General features: G+C 43.2%; 1 protein-coding gene across 2 annotated transcripts; it reads left to right on the top strand.

Moving 5' to 3' along the window:
• The first annotated feature begins 6286 nt into the window (after positions 1-6286).
• Positions 6287-20748, top strand: LOC114500087 (INTS3 and NABP interacting protein). Of its 2 annotated transcripts, XM_028516677.2 has the most exons (5): positions 6292-6437; positions 8347-8426; positions 14289-14391; positions 16643-16733; positions 17829-20748. In XM_028516677.2, the coding sequence occupies exons 2-5, from the start codon at positions 8402-8404 to the stop codon at positions 17922-17924; spliced, it is 315 nt and encodes a 104-aa protein (XP_028372478.1). In that variant the 5' UTR covers positions 6292-6437; positions 8347-8401; the 3' UTR covers positions 17925-20748. The 2 variants fall into 2 exon arrangements, with proteins under 2 accessions (XP_035877950.1, XP_028372478.1); XM_036022057.1 differs by lacking the exon at positions 8347-8426 and having other exon boundaries at positions 6287-6437; positions 17829-18555.
• Positions 20749-21103: the final 355 nt, after the last annotated feature.

Genomic DNA, 21103 nt, shown 5'->3' with positions numbered 1-21103 from the left:
TCGTTCAGTTTGTTCATTAGATTCCACATATGAGTGAGATCATATGGTATTTGTCTTTCTCTGACTGGCTTACTTCACTTAGTGTAATGTTCTCCAGGTCAAAAAGGAGAAAATTTTCAACTTTAACTTTTCTTATGCAGCAGACTTAACACAGGTAAAGGTACGCCTAGTCAGGCCTAGCTGGGCCCACCTGAGCATATGTGGGGCCTGGGGTAAGAGTACATGTGCAGGCTTACTTTCCATATGTTCAAATATTTGACAGTTATAAATCACACTAATGAATATGTGCAAAGCTATGGCTTTGAAATGACTGAAAGTTGGCTAAATATTGAAGACACCTTACTCTGTTATTTTTCATGTCTAGGTGGTCTGTTGCTATTTGATGTGAGTAATAAAATCAATACATGAGCAGTGTATAAAATTTCTTTTTCTTGCCTTTCTAACAGCAAGGTAATATTTATATTATTATAAGATTATAAGACGTATCACATAAATTGTGTTCCAATGACAGTGTTAAAAGGTAAACTGGGACATATTAAAATTTTTATGTGTTTATTTGAGCAAAAAATCAATTCCAATTGGGCAGCACCAAACCAAAGTGGTTAAGAGAGTTCCCCCAACAGCAGCTGGGGAGAGACTTTATAGAGAAAAGGTAGGAGTAAAGTAAGGAAATTATTGATTGGTTATGGCTTAAAGCCTAGTTGTCTGTGATTGGTTGTCCTCAGGTTTCAGTTTCATCAACTTTGAGGTTTTTACAGTCTCAGACTTTGTTTCTCTTATGTGGGCTGGGGCGGCGTGAGAACCACTTTGGTCCAGTGGCCTCCTTGTGTAATTAACTTAGCAACGGTATTGTCCAATGGGACAAACTCCCTTACATAATTGTAGTTCTTAGACAGTTTTTTACTAATTTCAATTTGGATGAAACATGTCCTCTAGTAAGGACACAAGTGAAATAGCCAGTTAAATTATTAAAGTAACAGACTCAAGAATGTATCACATATTTTGTATATCATATTAAGACATTGAAATGGGTATGCATAGGATAAATCATTATCACAGAACATTAGTTTGCATTTTAATTTTATTCTACATGATCATCACTTACAATGTTCACCACCCCTTAAAGCAGCGTCTAGAGTCATACAGCAAATGATCTTCACTCATGTGTTGGAAACAACAACCCCCAAATGGCGTCGCTTGTGCTAAGCCGGCATCATCGAACCGAAACCGAACGCCCAGCTTATCTGCAGTTTCAACCTCTCCTAGGGGTGTCATCTTACCCAGTCCGTCTGAAATTTCTCGGTCAGCACCAGTGAAGTGATCCACCTAATAGACCCTTTTTGTCCCTCAAAGGAAGGTGACCTTGCCAGAAACAATCCATCTTTTTCTTGAGGACTTCCGTATCCCACATCCCTCTGCCTTTAAACGCCTTCCCTTTTGTGTAGCTCTTTGGTGCTCCTTTCTGTTCTCTAGATGGGATGCCGCCTGATTCGAGAATCATTGAATAAAGCCAATTTGATCTTCAAATTAAGAGATAAATTTAGCTTTATCTTCAAAGGTACCAGAGGCATACAGGAGAAACTAAAGTGTCTGGCATCAGGGCAAGAGCTGGGAGGCAGCTTTCTCCCCGACAGAAGTGCTGGCAGAGGCCATTTCCCTTTTTCTTAGCCCATCAGCGCCAGCAGGCAGGCGCCGTGTCTGAGACTCCATCAGCCTGGCCCACGCTGTGTGCCTCTCCCTCGTGATTCCTAGAGGCTCCACCCTGCCCGACTTACAGGCCCACCAGAGTCCCATCATCCTGGCACCTTGACTATGGACTTCTTAGCCTCCAAAACTGTAAGGAATAAAATTCTGTTGTACATAAGACCCCCGGTCTATGGTATTGTGTTCAGTAGTCCCCTTCCACACTATATGAAGGCTGGTCTGTGTGATCAACAGTATATGGCAGAGGCAATGGATGTGTCCTTTCCAAACTCAGGTTAATAAAACACACTGCGACTGCTAGCTTGGCCCCTCTCTTTCATTCTTGTGTCACTTGCTCTGGCAGTGAGTTGCCATGTCATGAGCAACCCTGTGGAAAGGCCTGTGCGGTGAGGAACTGAAGCCTCTTGCCATTAGCCGTCCTGAGTGAGTTTTGCAAGCAGGTCCTTCCTCCGAGTTGAGCTTTCAATGGCCATACAGCCCCAGGGGGCATCTTGACTGCAACCTCACAAAAGATCCTAAACCAAGTACACAACCAAGATTGCAGCCCCTCAGAAAATGTAAGAGAATACATAGTTGTTATTTTAAATCAACAAGTTTTGGGATAATTTGTTACAAGCAATAGATGGCTGATACAGTAATTGTCTCAAATTTCTACACCCTTGATTTCTACACCCAAAGGCTGTCTAGCCTAACGCATTTCCCATAAATAGTTTTATCACAGAATGGCAAAAGGGGATTAGGGTGGCTTCAGTTGGAAAACAGGGACTATTATCAACTCTACTTTGATATTGAAGGTCTATAACAGTCATAACAGCTTCAGGATGAAGTAATTCACACACTGCTACCTTGAGTTTCCTTATCAGTTAATAGAGCCACAGGACTATAACATGCACTTCTTTTATCCTGGACTTTGTCCTAGTAGATAGGTGGGAGCTGTGACCTGTTGACCAAGTACCAAGATACCTGGTACGACGCGGACCTTCCATAGTTGATGCCATTGCCACCATCTATCCCCAGAACTCTCTTCCTTTTGTAAAACTGAGAGCCTATGCCCATTAAATAATTCTCCATTCTCCCCTGCCCCCAGCCCCTAGCAACCATCAATCTGCTTTCCGTCTCTATTATTTTGACTACTCTAAGTACTTCGTATGAATGTAATCACACAGTAAATAGAGTTCCTGGACCCAATTCCGATGTGGGGGTTGGTTACCCCATACCAACAAGCAATTCTCAGATGCTAGCAGGGTAACAAAGAATTCAACTCAATTCTAACACTATCTGCTCAGAGAGAGCATCAGATTCCACATGCTAAGGAACACACACACTTCCCCCAACACATACACTTCAGATGCAAGACACAGCCCAGGTTACCTGTGCTTCTCCCTGAGCCACAGTATTTGACTGAGTGGCTACAGATTGGAGGTTCCAATGACCCTTACTTGGGTTCAATTAATTTCCTAGAATGGCTCAGGAGAAAAATCTGCTTATTCACTAGATTCCTGATTTTCTACAAAGAATATTAAAGAATACAAATAAGGAGCCAGATGGAGAGATACATAGGGCGAGGAATCTGAACAAAGGAGCTTCTGTCCTCATTGAGCATGGGGTGCATCACCGTAGCACAGGGAAGCCTCTGGCTCCCCAACTTGGAAGCTCTCCCAACACCCTCTTGGGTCTTTATGGAGGTTTCACTGGGTGAGCAAAACTGATTAAATCATTGGCTGCTGGTGACTGAATTCGATCTCCAACCCTTTCCCATCCCAGGAGGTCAGGGGTGGGACTGAATGTTCCCACCCTATAATCACTGGGCTGGCTCCGCTGGCCACCACTCCTCATCCTTTAGTGCTTTCCAAAAGCCACCTCATTCACAAAACAAAAGACACCTTTATCACTCTCAAGCCTGGGGAAATCCCAAGGATTTCCTGAGCTGTGAGCCAAGAATTGTGGTGAAGGCCAATGTAAATGAAAAATGCATATTTCTTATAAGTCACTGTATCACACACAGTATTTCTCTTTTTGTGATTAGCTAATGTCACTTAGCGTAATGTCCTCAAGGTTCATGCATGCTATAGTATCTATCAGAATGTCCTTTTTTAAGGCTGAATAATATTTAATTATATATACACACACACATATATATGCACCATATTTTGTTTATCCATTCATCTGTCAACAAACACTTGGTTTGCTTCCACTTCTTGGGTATTGTGAATAGTGCTGCTATGAACATTGGTGTATGAATACATATCTCTTCAAGGCCCTGATTTCAGTTCATCTGAGTATGTGTAACTGAATGCAGGTCTGGCTGCTTGCTGCTGTGAAAGCCAATACTTGAGAGGCAGGTGCTGATGTTTAGTTTCAGGTGCCCGCCACCTGGAAGATGGGGGACTCATGTCACAAAGCCCATCTGTACATCTCAGCGGAGGTAGAGGTTTTTAAAAGAAGGGAGAGGGGAACAGAAGAACAAAGAGATCCAGGGCGGGGGTTGAAAGTGCTCTACGTGCAGACGAGCACAGTCCATTCCCATGAGGGGGTGATGGTCCGGTGTGCATCATCCCGGTTTAGCCATCCCTGCTTCACGTCATCCCGGGTCCATGGCCAAGGTCAGCAAATCTCCCAGAGCTGAGGTGCCTGAAGTTCACAGTCTGTATCTTCTGAAGTTAGTTCCTAGGACTCTTATACAAACATGCTGTTCATCTACAAGCTACATATTAGTCAGAGTCAGCACTTACAGCAACAATGTCAACAGAATGGCGGTGTGGGTTATAATTCCCTGTTATAATATTCCACTGTTACATATATACCCAGATGTGGAATTGCTGGATCGTATAATTCTATTTTTAATTTTTGGAGTAACCACCATACTGTTTTTCACAGCACCTATACCATTTTACATTCCCACCAAGAGCGCACAAAAGTTCCATTTTCTCCATGTCCTCACCAACACTTATTTTATTTTGTTTTTTTTTTAAAGTAGTAGCCATGTAATGGGTATAAAATGTTAACTCATTTATTTTTATTCTTCTTTTATAGATGACAGAAATTAAGCACCAAAAAGTTAAATAAGGGCTCAAAATCATTAAATGTCAGAGCTGGGATTTGAACTCAAATAAATTGACTATTAACCAATATGTTAAAATTCTTGTGAGACAGAAGTTCCAAAACCTCCCAAGAAGAAGATTTGAGTCAAGGGCTAACTCCTACCAATTAAAGGGCAAAATGATTAGCAGCAATTTATCTTTCTCCTGATAATGTTCTCCCAACCCTGGGAAGCTGAACTTGCCAGGAAATGGCAAATGTTCTGGGGGTGGAACTCTTTTTTAGCCCCCCCCCCTTTCTCCTTAAATAAACTTTGCTCACAATGGCTATTAGGGACTTAGTTTGGAGCTTTCTCAATGCCCTAGTTTCTGTATTGTCTAGTCAGGCAATGTAAAACCAAATGTTCTCTAAGGCTCTATCAGTTATATACATATCGGTCATTTTTCTAGTCACTCTGGTAATCAAAACACCTTCAACCGAAAAGGGATCCAGGACAACTACCAAAACACTCATGAGTTACACTTTATATCTAGATTAGTCAGCAAGAGCTGGTCTCAGAGGAATTCCTTCCTTCTAAGCAGAGGTGACATGTGAGATTTAAGAGCCCGGACCTTAGTATATGACCTTCTCTCCTTTGAAACTCTGCTGGCTACTTGACATAGAGTAACTCAACATTTCTTGGCCTCACACAAATCAGGGACGACAAGCCTGCTAGGGAGCACCTAGGTGACACACAGAAGGCATTCAATAAATGCTGGTCGTGTAATTGCTTTAGTCAGAGAACCACGAACCACAACACGGCACATCCTAAACATCTACTGTTGAGAAAATATCGATTATTCGGAACATATTCTAGAAAAGATGCATAACAGATGAACGACCACAGAACATGCGATATACATCAATGTAAGATTAGCTTTTAATGGAAATGTACGGATCTAGTGTGCTGGAATCAGGTATCAGGTGAGACCCCACTAGGAGCGACTTTAGGGTTCTGAGATGTAGCACACCCATTTCTTAAATACAAATTATTAAACAGTACTAAAAAGATCTCCATGTTTAGCACTTTTCTTATGTGTATAATTATGCCAATTATAGAAAAGAAAAATAATCCTGGGATTTGTGTGTGCGGACCTGCAACCTGAGGGAGGTGTTATAGTTTAAAAGCAAGCCCACCCTGTGAAGACGCGCTCTCCGAATTCAGGCAGCAGCTGCGACTCAGTCCCAGTCTGAGTATCCACGCCGTCGCTGAATCAATCAGCCTGGCGGTGGCTTGTGTGATCTCAGGGAAAGAGCCACTAGAAGGTGCTAGGGACCCAGTTGGTCTCCGCCCCGCCCCTACCTTGCTATGCCAGCAGGATACGTCATTGCGCCCCGCCCACTCGGGCACCGCCCTCAAAGTGCAGCCTGCATCTCCCATGAGCCTCTTTGGCTGTCACTCTTCGGAAGGAAACTGGCCTCTGCCCCGAGGCGGCAGTAAAATACAAATCATCGAGGGCAGCGGCTGTTTGATTCGGGTAGGAGGCGGGACTTCCGCTGCCTCGGGTTACGTCATAGAAGGCGGAAGTGCCGCGGGGGCGGGAAGGTTGTAGAGCCGCACGTTGGGCGAGGTTTGCCGGTCTTTAAGTGGTCGCGCCCCCTCGGAGAGCGCGACCGGACGGTGAGGCACTCCCGGGCGCGCACGCGTACACCCGGTAAGTAGGGCCGCTTGGCGGCGCCGGGGGACACAGGAGTGTGGCTCCAGCGCTGACCTGCAGCCGTTGTCTCTGTTGCCACTGGTCATTGGCCTCTCAGCCTTCCTCGCTTCCCAAAGTTTCTCACCGCTCCCTCCTCTCGGCCGCAGCCCCAGCGCCGCCTGCCATCCACGCCCGCCTGCGGTGACCCTTCAGCGGAGCAGGTCCAGCCCCATCGCGTCCCTCACTGACGTTGACCTTCACCCGCTGCGCCCTCATAGCCGGGCTTCGCTAGCTCCGAGCTTCAGCTGCAGGAGATGCCTAACCACAGTTGGTTCAAAACCGACGTCAGTTTGCTAGTCCCAGGGCTTTCCCCGGCTCCCCTGAAGGCCTCCCTCACCACGCCGGGAGAACCAGCTCCTCTCGGCTTCCAGAGTTGTGTTTACGCCTTTTAAAGAGCGCGTTTGTTAAACTTTTTCAGTGGGGTTGTTTCCATGAGACTATGTTTTCCCACCTGTTATGTTCCCAGAGGGCAGGACAAGGGTGTTACTTATTTGGGATCTCCCTTCGTTTCCTTTTTAGCTTTCAGTGTGCACAATCTTTGCTGGGTGCGTTTCTTTTTCCATTTTTTAAAAAACTTTTATTGTTATTTTATTACAGTTGTCCCAGTTTTTCCCCCTTTGCCCTCCTCTGCCCAGCTCAACCCCCACTCCCACAGTCAACCTCCACGCCGTTGCCCATGCCTGTGGGTCATTCATACGTGTTCTTTGTCTAGTCCTTTCCCCTCCTACCCACCATTATCCCCTTCCCTTCCCTCCCCGCCCGTCGCTGTCAGTTTGTTCCACGTTTCCATGCCTGTGGTTCTATTTTGCTTGTTAGTTATTTTGCTCATTAGATTCCTCCTATAGGTGAGATCATATGGTCTTTGTCTTTCAACAACTGCCTCATTTCATTTAGCATAATGTTCTCCAGATCCCTCCATGCTGTCGGGAAGGGTAGGAGCTCCTTCTTTCTTTCTGCTGCATAGTGTTCTATTGTGTAAACGTACCAGTTTTTTGATCCACTCATTTACTGATGGGCACCGAGACTGCTTCCAGCTCTTGGCTATTGTAAATTGTGCTGCTATGAACATTGGGGTGCATAGGTTCTTTTGGATTGGTGTTTCAGGGTTCTTAGGATATAATCCCAGCAGTGGAATTGCTGGGTCAAAAGGCAGATCCATTTTTAGTTTTTTGAGGAAGTTCCAAATTGCTTTCCATAGTGGCTGCACCAGTCTGCAGTCCCACCAGCAGTGCACTAGGGTCCCCTTTTCTCCACAACCTCTCCAACACTTGTTGTTTGTTGCTTTGTTTATGATGGCCATTCTGACTGGTGTGAAGTGGTATCTCATTGTGGTTTTCATTTGCATCTCTCTGATAGCTAGCGATGCTGAGCATCTTTTCATGTGTCTCTGGATCCTCTGTATGTCCTCCTTGGAGAAGTGTCTGTTCAAGTCCTTTGCCCATTTTTTAATTGGGTTGTCTGTCTTCCTGGTGTTGAGTCGGATGAGTTCTTTATATACTGGGTACATTTTTTAAGTGAATCGAAAGGCACCATAAATGAATGATTTTTCTTCCTAACACTGTGACCGTATTGATGTTATCAACTGATACATGTGGTAGTACTTGGTAAACAGCCTAATGCTATATTAAAGACAGTAATGCCAAATGTTGCACCAACATCTGCAAGAATAAATATTTGCCCTTCATGCTCTAATTAAATACTTGCAGAGTCTGTTTGCGATTTAAGTCTGTGTTCTTTTTGAAGTATGTTTCTGAAGAGATAAAGAAAGTGCAAATATTTCATAGTAGGAAGGCTAGCTGTTCCTGACAACTTCTAATTTGTCATTAAAGTATGGTGCATTTTTTCATGGATGTACACATTTTCACAGGTGATTGTAAAGTGCGGAGCAATTGCCAGTGAACGGTTAAAACGGAAATAGGAAGATGGCAGCAAACTCATCAGGACAAGGTAATGGCATGCTGGAATTGACTGTATTAGTAGGGACTTTTTCCTCATACAGTAAGTGTATTTTAATAGAAAATTAGGCATTAGGCAGTTACTGTAGCCAGAATAAAAAGTAAACAGCAAAGTAAAACCCCATATTTGAAGCAAGTCCGACATTGTATCAGATATATAAAATCTTTAATAGCTATTAATCTTCTATTTTAATATGTTAAGATTATTCACACCATAAACCTTAGGTCCTCCTCTAAAATCTGTTTTCTCTTGCTCTTGTACTTGAAATCAGAACACTTTCAAAGCAGTTATAATGTCACTAAGCTAAATCCATACCTGTGCCTTCATTTGCTCTGAAAACTTTCATACTCGTTTCACTGGTGTTGCTCTAGCTCTCTAAAACAAATCAAGTTAGACACATCCTAAAGACATTTTTACTTAAATGTAAGCTTTAAAAGGTAAAATGTAATCTCTATAAAGTATTAAGTTCTACTTTGTAAGTCGTTTCCTACCTGAAAACTTAAAGCAAATTCCTATTTAACTCACCATATGTTTTATTACTCATCTCTGTTCTGATCTTTTCTGATTTTTAAAAAAATCTTTGTTTCATCTTATCTTAAACATCATATACGTGGAACCATAAAGTGTGCACTTGTCTGTGTCCAGCCTCTTGCACTCCCTCTACTATCTGTGCCACTGACCCACGTTGGGCCACGTACGCTAGTCGTGCCTTTCTTTCTAGTGGGGAGTTCTGCTCTGTGAGTTTACCCCCATTCATTTATTTATTCATTCTCCTGTGGGGAGGCTATGGGGTTGTCTCCATTTGGGCCAGTGTGAGTAAAGCTACTTTGAATATTTGCTGTAAGCTCTTTTGTAGCCATTTGGATAAATTTCTAGGGATGGGGCAGCGCAGTGTATAGTAAACCTTATGAAAACTGCAGTCCGTTTTCCAGAGTGGTTGTGCCGTTTCCATTCCCTCCAGCAAACTGGGGGAATTCTGGCTGCTCCACATACAGCACTCACTGGCTGCCTTCTTTTTGGAGCCGTTTTCAGGGGTGTGAGGTGACATCTCATCATAGTATTAACTTGCATTTCCCTGATGACAGATGTTGAGCAGCTTCTTAACGTCCTCCTTGGCCACCGTAAATCTCTTGTGCTGTGAAGTGTTTGTCGCATCTTTGCTTGTTTTTTAAAAACTGGGCTGTTTATTTTAAAGGTTATTTAGAGTCTGGATACAGGTTCTTTGTCACTGCTAATTGCATTATCTGATTCATCTTGGAGCTGGTTTCTGTTGACTGCACTTTGTTTTTTAGTATGGGTCACCATCGCCTTTTTCCTACCATACTCGGTGATTCATTATTGGATGCTCGGTATTCTAACACATCATAGTGGCTCTGGATGTTGTTGTTTTCCCCTGAAATGTGATTTCTCTTCTAGCAGTCAGCGGGGCTCAGCTCAGCTCAGCTCAGCTTCTTGCCTCCCGTGTGCTGGGCAGCAGCTGAATCTGCCCGTGCTTGTCAGCTTCCAGCTGCTGTGTATTGCTGGGCTCCCTGCTCTGTCCTCTCGGAGCACAGGTCAGCTTTCCCCTATGGTCTTTGACCTCTTTTTCCCCAAGTTATAGGGACTCAGATTAAAAATAATTTACACAAAAAGGAAAACTAAGAGAAGTCTACTTTGAAAAGAAAATATCATGCTGCTAAAAATCACACTGCAGTCCAAATGAAAATAAATTTTTAAATTATCTCTTCATTCTAACACAAATGAAGTTTACCTAGTTACTCTTTTTTTTAGCAGTTGCAATAAAATGCAGTTATTTTCAGTGTTGCCTTTGATCCCTAGTCAGACCCACTGTGAAACAATCAAAGCCACTTTGGCTTTTGTTACTACTCTTTTGTCAGTTCGCTGGTGTCCTGGAGCTGCTGCAGTTAGCCACCAGCAGAGGGAGCCAGTAGCACGTTCTAGAGACTCCCATACTCTGCAGTGAAAATTGTAAATTGTTATTTGTATGTATGGCATTTTACCCTCTATATCAAATTATCTCTGCACTGTTTATGTATACAGGGACCACTTATTTTGGAGACTGAATGTCAGGTGCCATCATTATCTTACAGTGATAACTGAAAGAACAATGACTAAGAAAAAAGTCTTGGTCCATGCATTATATTAGTGTCTGTGGCACAGAGGACAGGATCCCATCGTGTTCACTAAGCCCTCTTTCCAGTCTAGTCCTGTGTCATGCTGCAGTAGTAATCAGGACTGCTGAATTTCATAAGCTCTTGGCAGACAGTTACTGAAGTCCCATATTCTTAGTAGCTGTGGTAGTATAGAAACTTACTTGATTGAAGTAACATTTTGAGAATTTTGGTATGTAAAGGTAGATTGTCAAACTGGAATTTGTCCCAAGTACCATTCCTATGTTAAGAGTCTCTCATTCTTGGTGACATTAAAGTCCTGTGGTCTCGTGGTGGCAGCTGGGTTGGTCTAACCCGATTTCATATACACAGAGAAACCTGGTGAAATTCTGAGTGAGGCGCATGAATTCTTCTCTGATTATTTTATACTTATCTCAGAATGCTTGTAGAAGAACTGTAACCCCTGCAGATCAAGTGGTGGGGACGTAGATCTGGGGCCACTCTGGATGCTCTTAGTTGCGATTTCAGGGGCTGTGTAGGGAGTGGGTGGCAGAGCCCCTGGGAGGTTGTCTTGCTTGAACCTCCCAGACCCAAGCAGAAGTCTTACCTGAACCACCTGTGGTCCAGAAGGAGGGCAGATTTACCCCTCAGGCTTGTACTAAGGTGTGCTGCGTCTGGATCAGGGCTTTGTCCCAGTGATGCACAACTTGCTTTTCTGGAACTTTTTGGCTTAGCTACAGTTCCCTGTATCCACCAGTTCCTCCTGCACCTAAACAAAAAAGGTCACAGCTGTACTTTATAAACGGACATATACTTATTAGGGGAAACAAAACACCTAAATGTTTACTTGATTATTAACATAGTAACTATTATTTTCACCCTTTTTTACAACTGTCTTTTTTTATGTACTTTCACTTTCCTTTTTGTATTTTATGAATTTATAGTTTATCATAGATTCAATCTGTTCCATTTAGCTATAATTATTCTCTTTAGTGTTCCATTTGTGACAGCCTGGCTAATCTCAAACTGGCTGCTTTGATCTCCGAGCACTATCCTGAGCCATTACCAAAAAAATCTTGCTTTCTGATAAGATATTCCAGGCCTATCTTGATTATTTTCCTGCTCTAAGACAGGGAACTAGTACTTTCTGAGAACCCTAGCTCCTTTTGGTGGAGGATAGTATGAAACATTTTCTTTTTTTTTTTTATCCTCACCTGAGGACATGCTTATTGATTTTAGAGAGAGGGGAAGGGCAGGAGGGAGACAGAGAGGGAAAGATACATAGATGTGAGAGAGAAACACCGATCGGTTGCCTCTTGCACACACACCAACTGGGGACCAAATCCTCATCCTAGATATGTGCCCTGACCTAGAAGATATGTGCCCTGGAATCGAACCCATGACCCTTTGGTTTACAGATGACGCTCCAACTAACTGAGCCACACTGGCCAGGACTAAAGTGTTTTCTTGTGAACAAATTAATCTAGAGGGAATCTATATTTCTGTAAACAGCACTTCGGTCCTTTCCAATGTGGTGACTTTTTTTTTTTTGCTTATCATATAATTTAGACATTCTCAGATTTTTTAATTTGCTTTTCAAGAATTTTCTATTTTATATTTATAGTATCTCTAAATCTCTAAAATGATGTAATTACATAATTCTCCTCTGAAAATCCATAAGCCTCTTCTGAAAAAAGGGAAAAAGTCTTGTCCTATAGTTGAAAATGTAGCGAGTGGTGTGTTTGCCTTAAATGTTTACAACATCCTATATACAAAGGGGAGAGTACCAGCTTCCCTTGAGAAGCATTTTCCACTTTACAAAGAATTCACTTTTGGGTTCCTTTAAATAATATAGTCCGGAATATACCTATCCTTCTGTAGTAATCTTTCCTTCATTTGTATTACATCTCTTTTAGGGAACTTTCTATGGTATAAAATCAGTAATACCCATATTCTACATTTCCCACCTAATATATTATCAGATCATTTATAGTCATTTATTGGTTGGGATAACCGGCCAACCACTAGGCACTAAGTAGATTGACAATAACATAGCCTTCCTTAGCAGACTAAGAGCATTGGCAGTCAGAAACTGTGTTAATTTAGAAATCATATATTAATTTAGAGCCTATAGTTACTACTTTTCACACTGATTTTCACGGCAGCAGGGAGTGACTACAAGCTACCTTGTGCTCTGATTGTTAAATGTGCATGGGTTTTTTAAGGAGGCTGTTCCTTCTTAACCAAGCCAAGGAGGACATGTGATTTAAATTTTTAAATAGTTGGTGAATTATATGCAATTGTTAGTTTTGTAGGCAGAAAATGGTCAGATATAGGCAATTTAATAAATTTAATACAGAAAATAAGTTTCCTTACACTAGTTGTCATGTTTACATAATACTCCTAATTGTATAAACATGAGTTGATATTTATGGTTTGTGATGGTCCCCCTTCTTAGAGGTCTAGATATGTAAGACATTATTTCATCATTGAAACTATTTTTTTATTGCCTTTATTTGTATAGCACCTGATTTTCAAACCCTTTGACAGATTGCCGTGATGAAATGAAGGGAATTGTTCATCAGTTGCTTCGGTGTTAGTTGAAGTAAAGGCCTAACGCTGTGGTTTATAAAATATAGTAGTAGTCCCCCCCTTATTTGTGGGGGACACGTTCCAAGACCCCCTGGGTGCCTAAAACCTCAGGTAGTACTGAGTCCTAGGTATATGACACGTTTTTCCTATACATAATACCTATGATAAAGTTCACCTTATAAATTAGGTGCGGTAAGACATTAACATGATAACTGATAACAGAACAGCTATAACGATACACTGTAATAAAAGCTGTGTGACTGTGTTCTCTCTCTCTCAAAACATCTTACTGCGTGCACAGCATGAGGGCCCTGCACAGAGGAATGATTCGTGCCCTGGGAGGGACGGAGTGGGATGGCACGGGACTTAGCTGAAAATGCTGCAGGCCTCAGTGTATATGTTTTGTATGTACTCTCTCAGTGTTTGCACATTGGCATTTAATTCGGATTTTTAAAACATTTTGAATACTGCTTCTAGGCCAAGACCTTGCAGCTTCTTCTCTAAATCTTCGGTAAGTTTGGAGCTCAGAGCCAAGCCCGGTATTAGGTGTTGGTAAAGCACACACCTTTTCGGACCCTGTCAGTTACGCTCCATTTCTTTCTCAGAATTGCTTTTCAGTCAGTTGCAATTCTTTGACTTGTTCCTTCAGAGGTTGTGTCATTTGGAATGAAAGCAGTTGAGAAAAAGAAATAAATACCGTTTTGATCTGAGTATGTCTAATGCTTTCCCCCTCCTTGAAAGAGGCCTTCACGAAGGGGCCTAACTCTGGGGACTGAGAAAACCTCCACTCCCAGAGCTGGACTGAGCAGGGCAGGTTGGTCCCTGCAGCACTTGGGGCCTCGGAGATTTTGTTAAAAAACAAATGCTGTCACCCATCCCTTGGTGGTTAAAATTATTTGGATCTGAGGCTTTAAGTCCTCTGTCATTGTTACACTTTGCATGTATCCACGTGTTGTGCTGTTCAAGTTGCCGGGAAACAGGCAGGAGGACACAGTAACCATCTGAAGAATCTCCCTGCCCGCGAGTGAGTTCACCGGCGTGCTAAGAGAAGAGGATTGTGCACTCTGGGTTTCTAGATGGCCTGGGTTTATAAACTAGCTCTGAAATGTTTATTCTCTTTCTCCTCTCCCAACCCTCCTTTCTTCTTTAGGTTTTCAGAACAAAAATAGAGTTGCAATCTTGGCCGAACTGGACAAAGAGAAAAGAAAACTACTAATGCAGAACCAATCTTCAACAAATCATCCTGGAGCTAGGTATTAAAGAATAATGGGGTTTTTATGTTCAGTCATACAAAAACTACCTTGGACAGAATAATTGCAGTTGGCTGGCAGTGGTTTGTTTCTTTATCATTGGAATTTACGTTGTTTCGATTCCTAGTTAGATTTGAAAAAAATTAGACAATTTATTTGACTAAATTTTAAACATTTTAATTCTAATTAGAATATTTTACTTTCCCTATTAGAGTATTTTACAGCCTACTTTCAAAAAAGGGGGGGTCTTGTATGATTTTTATTTATTACTGAACTTACTCCACTGTCCCATCTTTAAGCATTCTGCAAAGTAGGTGAATTGAGGTAGCTTAATGATCTTTATTGTACAGTATTCAGTTTCTGTCATCTCACCTCTCTTCCCTCAGATTCATTGTCCCCTCCACCCACCACCTTATCCTCACCTCTACTTTCTCACTCACTCCTCAGGCCACTACAGTCTGACAGCCAGGGCCCCCCTCCCCCCACCCGGAATAGGCCTGAGCCTAGTGCACTTGCACCCTCCTAGTGGCTAAAACTGGTAGAGCAAAGTCGTTTTCTTGTTAGAGACCTTACTGTCATCCGTCAGCACCGATCACTCTCCCCTTAAAGTACTCTTTCCTTGGCTTCCATTCACTGTCACTCCACCACCTTGCTTTCTTTAGCAAACATTTCTCCGCTGCCCGCCTCTTGAATGTTGATGTTCCTCAGAGTTCTGTTCTAGACCCAGTCTCCCAGTCTACACCTTTCCCTGGAGAGCTGCATCCACTTTCACAACCTGGTAGTTATGTGTAGATAACCTTCACACATTCGCCCCTTTAACCCACCTCTCTCTCCCCAGCACCAGGCTGCCTCTTGGACATACCCACTTTGGTGGGCTACAGGCCTTTCAAACCCTGTGTTCCCCAAACTGAACTCATCTCCCTTCCCTCTCTTTAACTAGTTACTCAATATTCTTTGGCTTCTTGTCTCAGCAAGTGGTACGGATCTACTAGTTATCAAAGTCAGAAATGTGAACTTGAATTTGTTTATCATTCCCTTTCACTTTTCATCTCCAGGCACTTAACCCTTCTCTTACATTTACACATTGAAACGTGTCTCGGATCCGTCTATTTCTCTTCATTGCCCAGGTCCTGGCACCGTCATTTCTGTGCTCAGTCACCACATCTGCTTCCTCACTGAACTTCCCTGTAGTCTCTCAGGGAACCAACAGGGTCGCCCTAAAGGTTGGGACACGTGTTTAGCCGGAGGGTGAAGAGAGGGTGGTGCAGAGCGGCCCGCTGCAGTGGCACGGCCGTGTCAGCAGGGACCAGCTACGTCCTCCCGGCTCTCCTTTCTGCCTTCCGCATGGATCAGTAGCTCCCTAATGGTCGAGATGGGACTGCATGCCCTAGGCCTCCCCTCCGCACTGAGCTGCCTACAGAGGCAAACGCCGGGAGGTCCCTATCCTACGTTCCTTTTTTAAAAGTGAGGAAACTATTCTCAGAAGCCTTGCAGCAGGCTACCTATCAAACCTAGTTGCTTAGAATCAGGGACCTTTTTCTTGCCTAAGCCAGAAACCAGCAAGGATTATGGATGGCATTTCTTACACTGAAGTTCACCCCCGAGGGAGGAGCCGGGCCGGCCCGAAGCCTGGCACCATTGATGACTGAACTAAGCGTGGGTTTTCCATTTGCACGGAAGGAGAGAGATGCACAGTTGCTGAGGAGACCGGCCCTGCCTGCCCTCACTGTGGGCTTTCCCATCCGTCATGTGTTGCTTCTGGTCTGTCACTCCTCTGCTTGTAATGTTCCTCAGAAGCCTCCTTTCTTAACTCACTTCATATCCTGGCACCTGCCTTCCTCCCTGGCCTCATATTTTGCCAACCCACTCCGCCCCTGCCCAACCCTGACCTCCAGTCCTACTGAACTCTTGAGTTCCTCAGACACGTCAAGTTCCTCTGCCCTGCATTCTGTACCTCCTGTTTGGGACATTCAGCCCTTCAGTTTCATCATAAATGTGGCTTTACGATAGACCAGAGTACCTCAGGTCTGTTTGAAAGTGGGGGAGCATAAATCATCAATAAAAAGGAGATCACTGGAAGCCCCAGTAAATAACTCAGGCTTTCTTCGTGTACATTAATGTAGACAGTGGGAAAAGGCGAAATGTATTCTGGAAGGTCTTTTTTTACCCCTATATATTAGATAACAAAAAATGTGATTCGGAATTAAGGAAGCGTGTACCTTCAACAGCCGAGTAACGAAGCTCCCCTTTTTAGCATCGCACTTTCGAGACCCGCCCTGAACAAGGACTTCCGGGACCACGCGGAGCAGCAGCACATTGCGGCCCAGCAGAAGGCGGCTTTGCAGGTGAGCGGAGGGCGCCTGACACTCTCGTCTCACTGGAGACGCCTGTCTCCCTGGAAGCCAGCACAGTTCCCATTCTGCATGTATTTCAGTGGAGCAATACCAATAAAAATGTTCCACACATAATTGCAGTGGTTTGCTGATGTTCAGTGGTGCCCAGAGGATTCGAAGGACCAATATAGCGGTAATGAAAATATCTTTTATGGTGTTGACACGGCCCTGATTGATTCGGTGCTGTACCCGGCAAGGGAGTGCTTGTGCCTAGGCGTTTAGCATGTCTGGATGGACAGAACGATTTTCAAAGCTGAACTGGCTGGTTTAACAGTGTGAGGGTGTCTGTTTAGTTAGGTAGGTATTTTCAAATTTGTCATGCCATTATATCCTTTGACAGTCTTGCTGGTTCACTGTTGTGTGGATTCTCTAATGGTCTGCGTGGCTGTTGTGCAGGAAATGTTTCAAGACTAAATTTTTCCGTAGGAATGTGATAATTCATCAGTTAAAAAAACTTATTTTCTTCATGATAATAAACAGTTTTAGTATTCCACTGATCATAGATAATTTAAGCTTCCCAGAGACACGGTTATCTATGCTTTTAAACCTTAGGATCTCAGAATTAGAAGAGAGATTAAAGATCATCTCATTTTAGACAACCTGAACACAGTCCCCCTGTCTTTAGTGACAGGGGAAGTCACTGGTGGTGTTCTGTTATTTACAGTCCAACATTCAGCTGCCTTTTTCTCCGTCTCCTTCCAAATGCTGCCTTCCTTCTCAGGCTCCTGATTTGTTGGTCAAAAGCAGAGTGCTTTGGGACGGTTCTTGCTAGCTTCCCCCACTCCAAGGGTCAAAGTACGTAATTTGTGTTTCTGACTGGGATCACTGGGGAGAAGGTGCACCAGGGTACCCGGTGCAACTTGTTGATGTGAATTCCTCATCATTGTCCATCTCCTGTGTATTTAAACAAAATTAGCACAAGAACTGATTTAAAAATAAATTTGATCTCAAGTACTCAGAAAGGATAAGTAGTTTTTTTAATGCCTTTGTTGAAGAATTATGAGTCTTAATAGCTTAATTGCTGTTCTTTTTAAAACTCTTTCCCAGCATGCACACGCACATTCGTCTGGATACTTCATAACTCAAGACTCCGCATTTGGGAATCTTATTCTTCCTGTTTTACCTCGCCTGGACCCAGAATGAAGAAATTATTTGTAATGAAACTGACTTTGTAACATCAAATGCCAAAGCTACTATTGTTCAGTGCTATACAAGCTGTGACTTTCAGAATTTCGGTGAACGTAAATATTTTGCTCCTTTAAAAGAAAGGTATGTGCAAATGAACGGAAAAGAGGGGGAACCAGGAAGATGAGAGCTTTGGAAGCTGTATCTGAAGACTGGTTCTGCTACCCGTGACTGTAACTTATTTGTAATGCAGGTTGACTTTAGGGCTAAATCAAACTCTGAATTAGATGGTCACATAAACTCACTCCCCCAGCTCCCAACTACTTGGACTGAGTACATCATGTCCACAATAGATTTTTAAGAACCATTAATAGTACTTAGCTTAAAGAAATGAGGGTGCTTTTAAACATGTGAACCAAAAGGCTTAAATAAGTTACATTCATATTTGCTGTTTATAGAATTGATATCTGTGTACCTTTTGAGTTTATAGTCAACACGTCATCCTGAAATAATACTCTTTAACTCATAACTAGTTTCCTTGTTCTCAACTTTAAAAGAAAATCCAAGACTAAGGTATTAGTCACTCTGACACATCGTTTATAAACCAATATGCCACTATAAATTAGGTGACTAAATGCTATTAAAAACAATGATGTGAAATGTGGTTTTAAATTTTATGCATGCTCTTATTTTGTGTTACCAAATGAATGGTGTGCCCGTGTGGTTTTCCTGTCCATTTTTATTCTAATTAAAAAACATGGCAGTTGAGCCCCTTTTTAATTACTCTAAGGGGAAGGAGGTAGGTTAAGCAGTTTCTCAACATGATACATCTTAAACAGAATCTGGAGTGCTTATTTAAATATCCCTACCGCCTTCCCTAGTCCTACAGAACCAGAATCTCTTGATTCAAAATAAAGTCTGAAAACCATGGGTTAGAGAATTCAGTTTTCATGATATACAGGGACTGGCGCAAATAATGCCCCCTTTTTTACTACAGACTCTTTTATTACAAAATCATAAGCGTGTAATTCTCTAACATAACAATATCACACTCAAGCACACCATATGACATTTTAGGTGAAATGTTCAATGTTCAAATTAAAACCATAAATGATTACACCCATATCATTACCCTGCCAACCACACTCTGGTGTTACTTCTGTTGGGTCCTGTAAGTTTATAAATTTATAATGTGCAGGTCCCTGAAACTTTAAAAGTAAAATAATCTCCTTTATTTTACTTTTAATAGGATTCAAATTATACTTTATACTATATCACAGACACAGAATTTTATTTGTATAACTGCTTATAACTGACCTCACCTTGGCCTTGAGTCCCCATCTTCTGTAGTGGACGATCAAACTTAAACTTAAAATTCCAGTCAGGGTTAATATTTACTCAAAGCTCATCTCCCTTTTCAGAAAGTTTCTTCTCCGTCCCTCCCTAGACATGCGTACCAGCCACCTAGCCCCGTCTCACCCAAACTGCGGCAGGAGCAGACAGCTCTAGGCTTGGCTGTGCCATGTAGGTGTCCTCTTGAGGATCTGAACCGATTTTCTTCATCCGGTGAGTCGGCAGCTGTCCCCACTGCCATGGTCGCCGTCACAGCAAAGGTGCCCTCACTCCGGCCGCCGCTGAGGAGCTGCCCGGGGGCCCTGGCTCCGCCCTGCCCCAGGTCCCTGCAGCTTCCTTGTGGTGGGCCTCATCTTCTTGAATTAACTTGACTAAGTTTCTGTTCTTTGTGATACATGACCCAAATCCGTGGTTCTAAATCTACCTACTTGATGCTAGGCAGATAGGAAATTGGGATTGTGGTTTTTATACTCTCAAAGCCTCTAACTAATGTGTGACTTTTATAATTTAGGTGAAAGAGATCTTTTTTCCAGTGATACCTTTTCTAGTATCTTCGCCTTTTCAATAGATGTTGCCTAAATCTGCAGTCCTGGCTCCCTCCCACCCCAATCACTTTCAACTTCACTTCGGTTCCATATGTACTGATGAATAGCTGCTCTGTAAAACACTGTGCTCTGGGGGGAAACGGTGAGTGACACCTGCTCCTTAAGGAGGTCACAGTGGAGAGGGGCCTACTGTGGCGCAGCAGTGGTGGCCAAGGAAGCCAGAACGCCGTGAGGGGTGTGGGAGAGGCACCGTGGAGCACATAGCCGGCTGTCCAGACAGGCCTGGAGGTATCAGCATGGCTTCACCTGGCCAGGGAGGGGAGAGCTGCTCCAGGCAGAGCTGGGGATTTCCTAATCAAACAGAAGTAGGAGCTAAGACACGGAGCGGACCGCAGGGGATGCCGGAAAGGGCAGCAGTGGGCTCAGTCAGAAGCCAACTACCCCTCAGGGCTGAGGGGAAGTTTCATTATTGCTTCCCTCGGATTGTGGGTGAATTTGCCTCACTCGCTTGCTTAACCTCTCTTTCTGTGTCACTCCATCCCACCTGTAATGTAAGAACAGGACACTCCTCCTTCATTGGAGAGACACAGCATGTGGTAATGGGAGGCTTCATTCCATGAATCTGTTCCTGTGTGTATATGTGTGTTTTACCTGTTTATTGTGTCTTCCACCAGTGCGATCTCGGAAGGCAGGGATTTTTGTTTCCCTCCTTCTCTCCCTCCCTTCTCTCCCTCTCTTCCTCCCTCTCTGGTTATTCCTGTTTTAGTAGAAGGTCAGCACCTACTTATGGAAGGAAGGAAGGAATGAGTATTTATAACCTGGATGGTGATATAACGGTTTTTTTTTCCCTGTGTCTCATGGTGATAAAGTTTTGAAAGCCACTGGTAAATAATACAGGTGATAGTGCTTTGTACGATTCTGGAATAAAAACTGAAGTGACACAATTTCAAAAGCAGATGTTTTTTTCCTGAACAATCTGTAAGCTGTCTCATTAAGTTGTCTCAATGCTTCGCTTCGCTTTGGCGGTTGGAACGCCGCCTTCGTATGAGTTTAAGGCCCACTGAGACAGGCTCTGGGAACACAGTCACACAGGACAGAAGAGCAGAGGATATCAGTTCATTAGTGCAGGCCCCCCCCACTGCCGAATCCCATCAGCTAGCCCAAGTCCCGTTTCAACAGCATTAAGCTCAGCCAATATTTACTGAGTGCTTTTCTTACCCACTTCTGTGTGCACTAGTGTGCAGTAGATGCTGGGAATATTTTTTAACGGGCAAATAAAGAATGGATGGAGAGGAGACC

Source organism: Phyllostomus discolor, chromosome 3 (assembly GCF_004126475.2).
Source record: "Phyllostomus discolor isolate MPI-MPIP mPhyDis1 chromosome 3, mPhyDis1.pri.v3, whole genome shotgun sequence".
In the NCBI taxonomy this organism is placed as follows: Eukaryota; Metazoa; Chordata; class Mammalia; order Chiroptera; family Phyllostomidae; genus Phyllostomus; species Phyllostomus discolor.
Note: the sequence above shows the minus strand (reverse complement) of the source record. Positions and strands in the feature narration are given on the sequence as shown.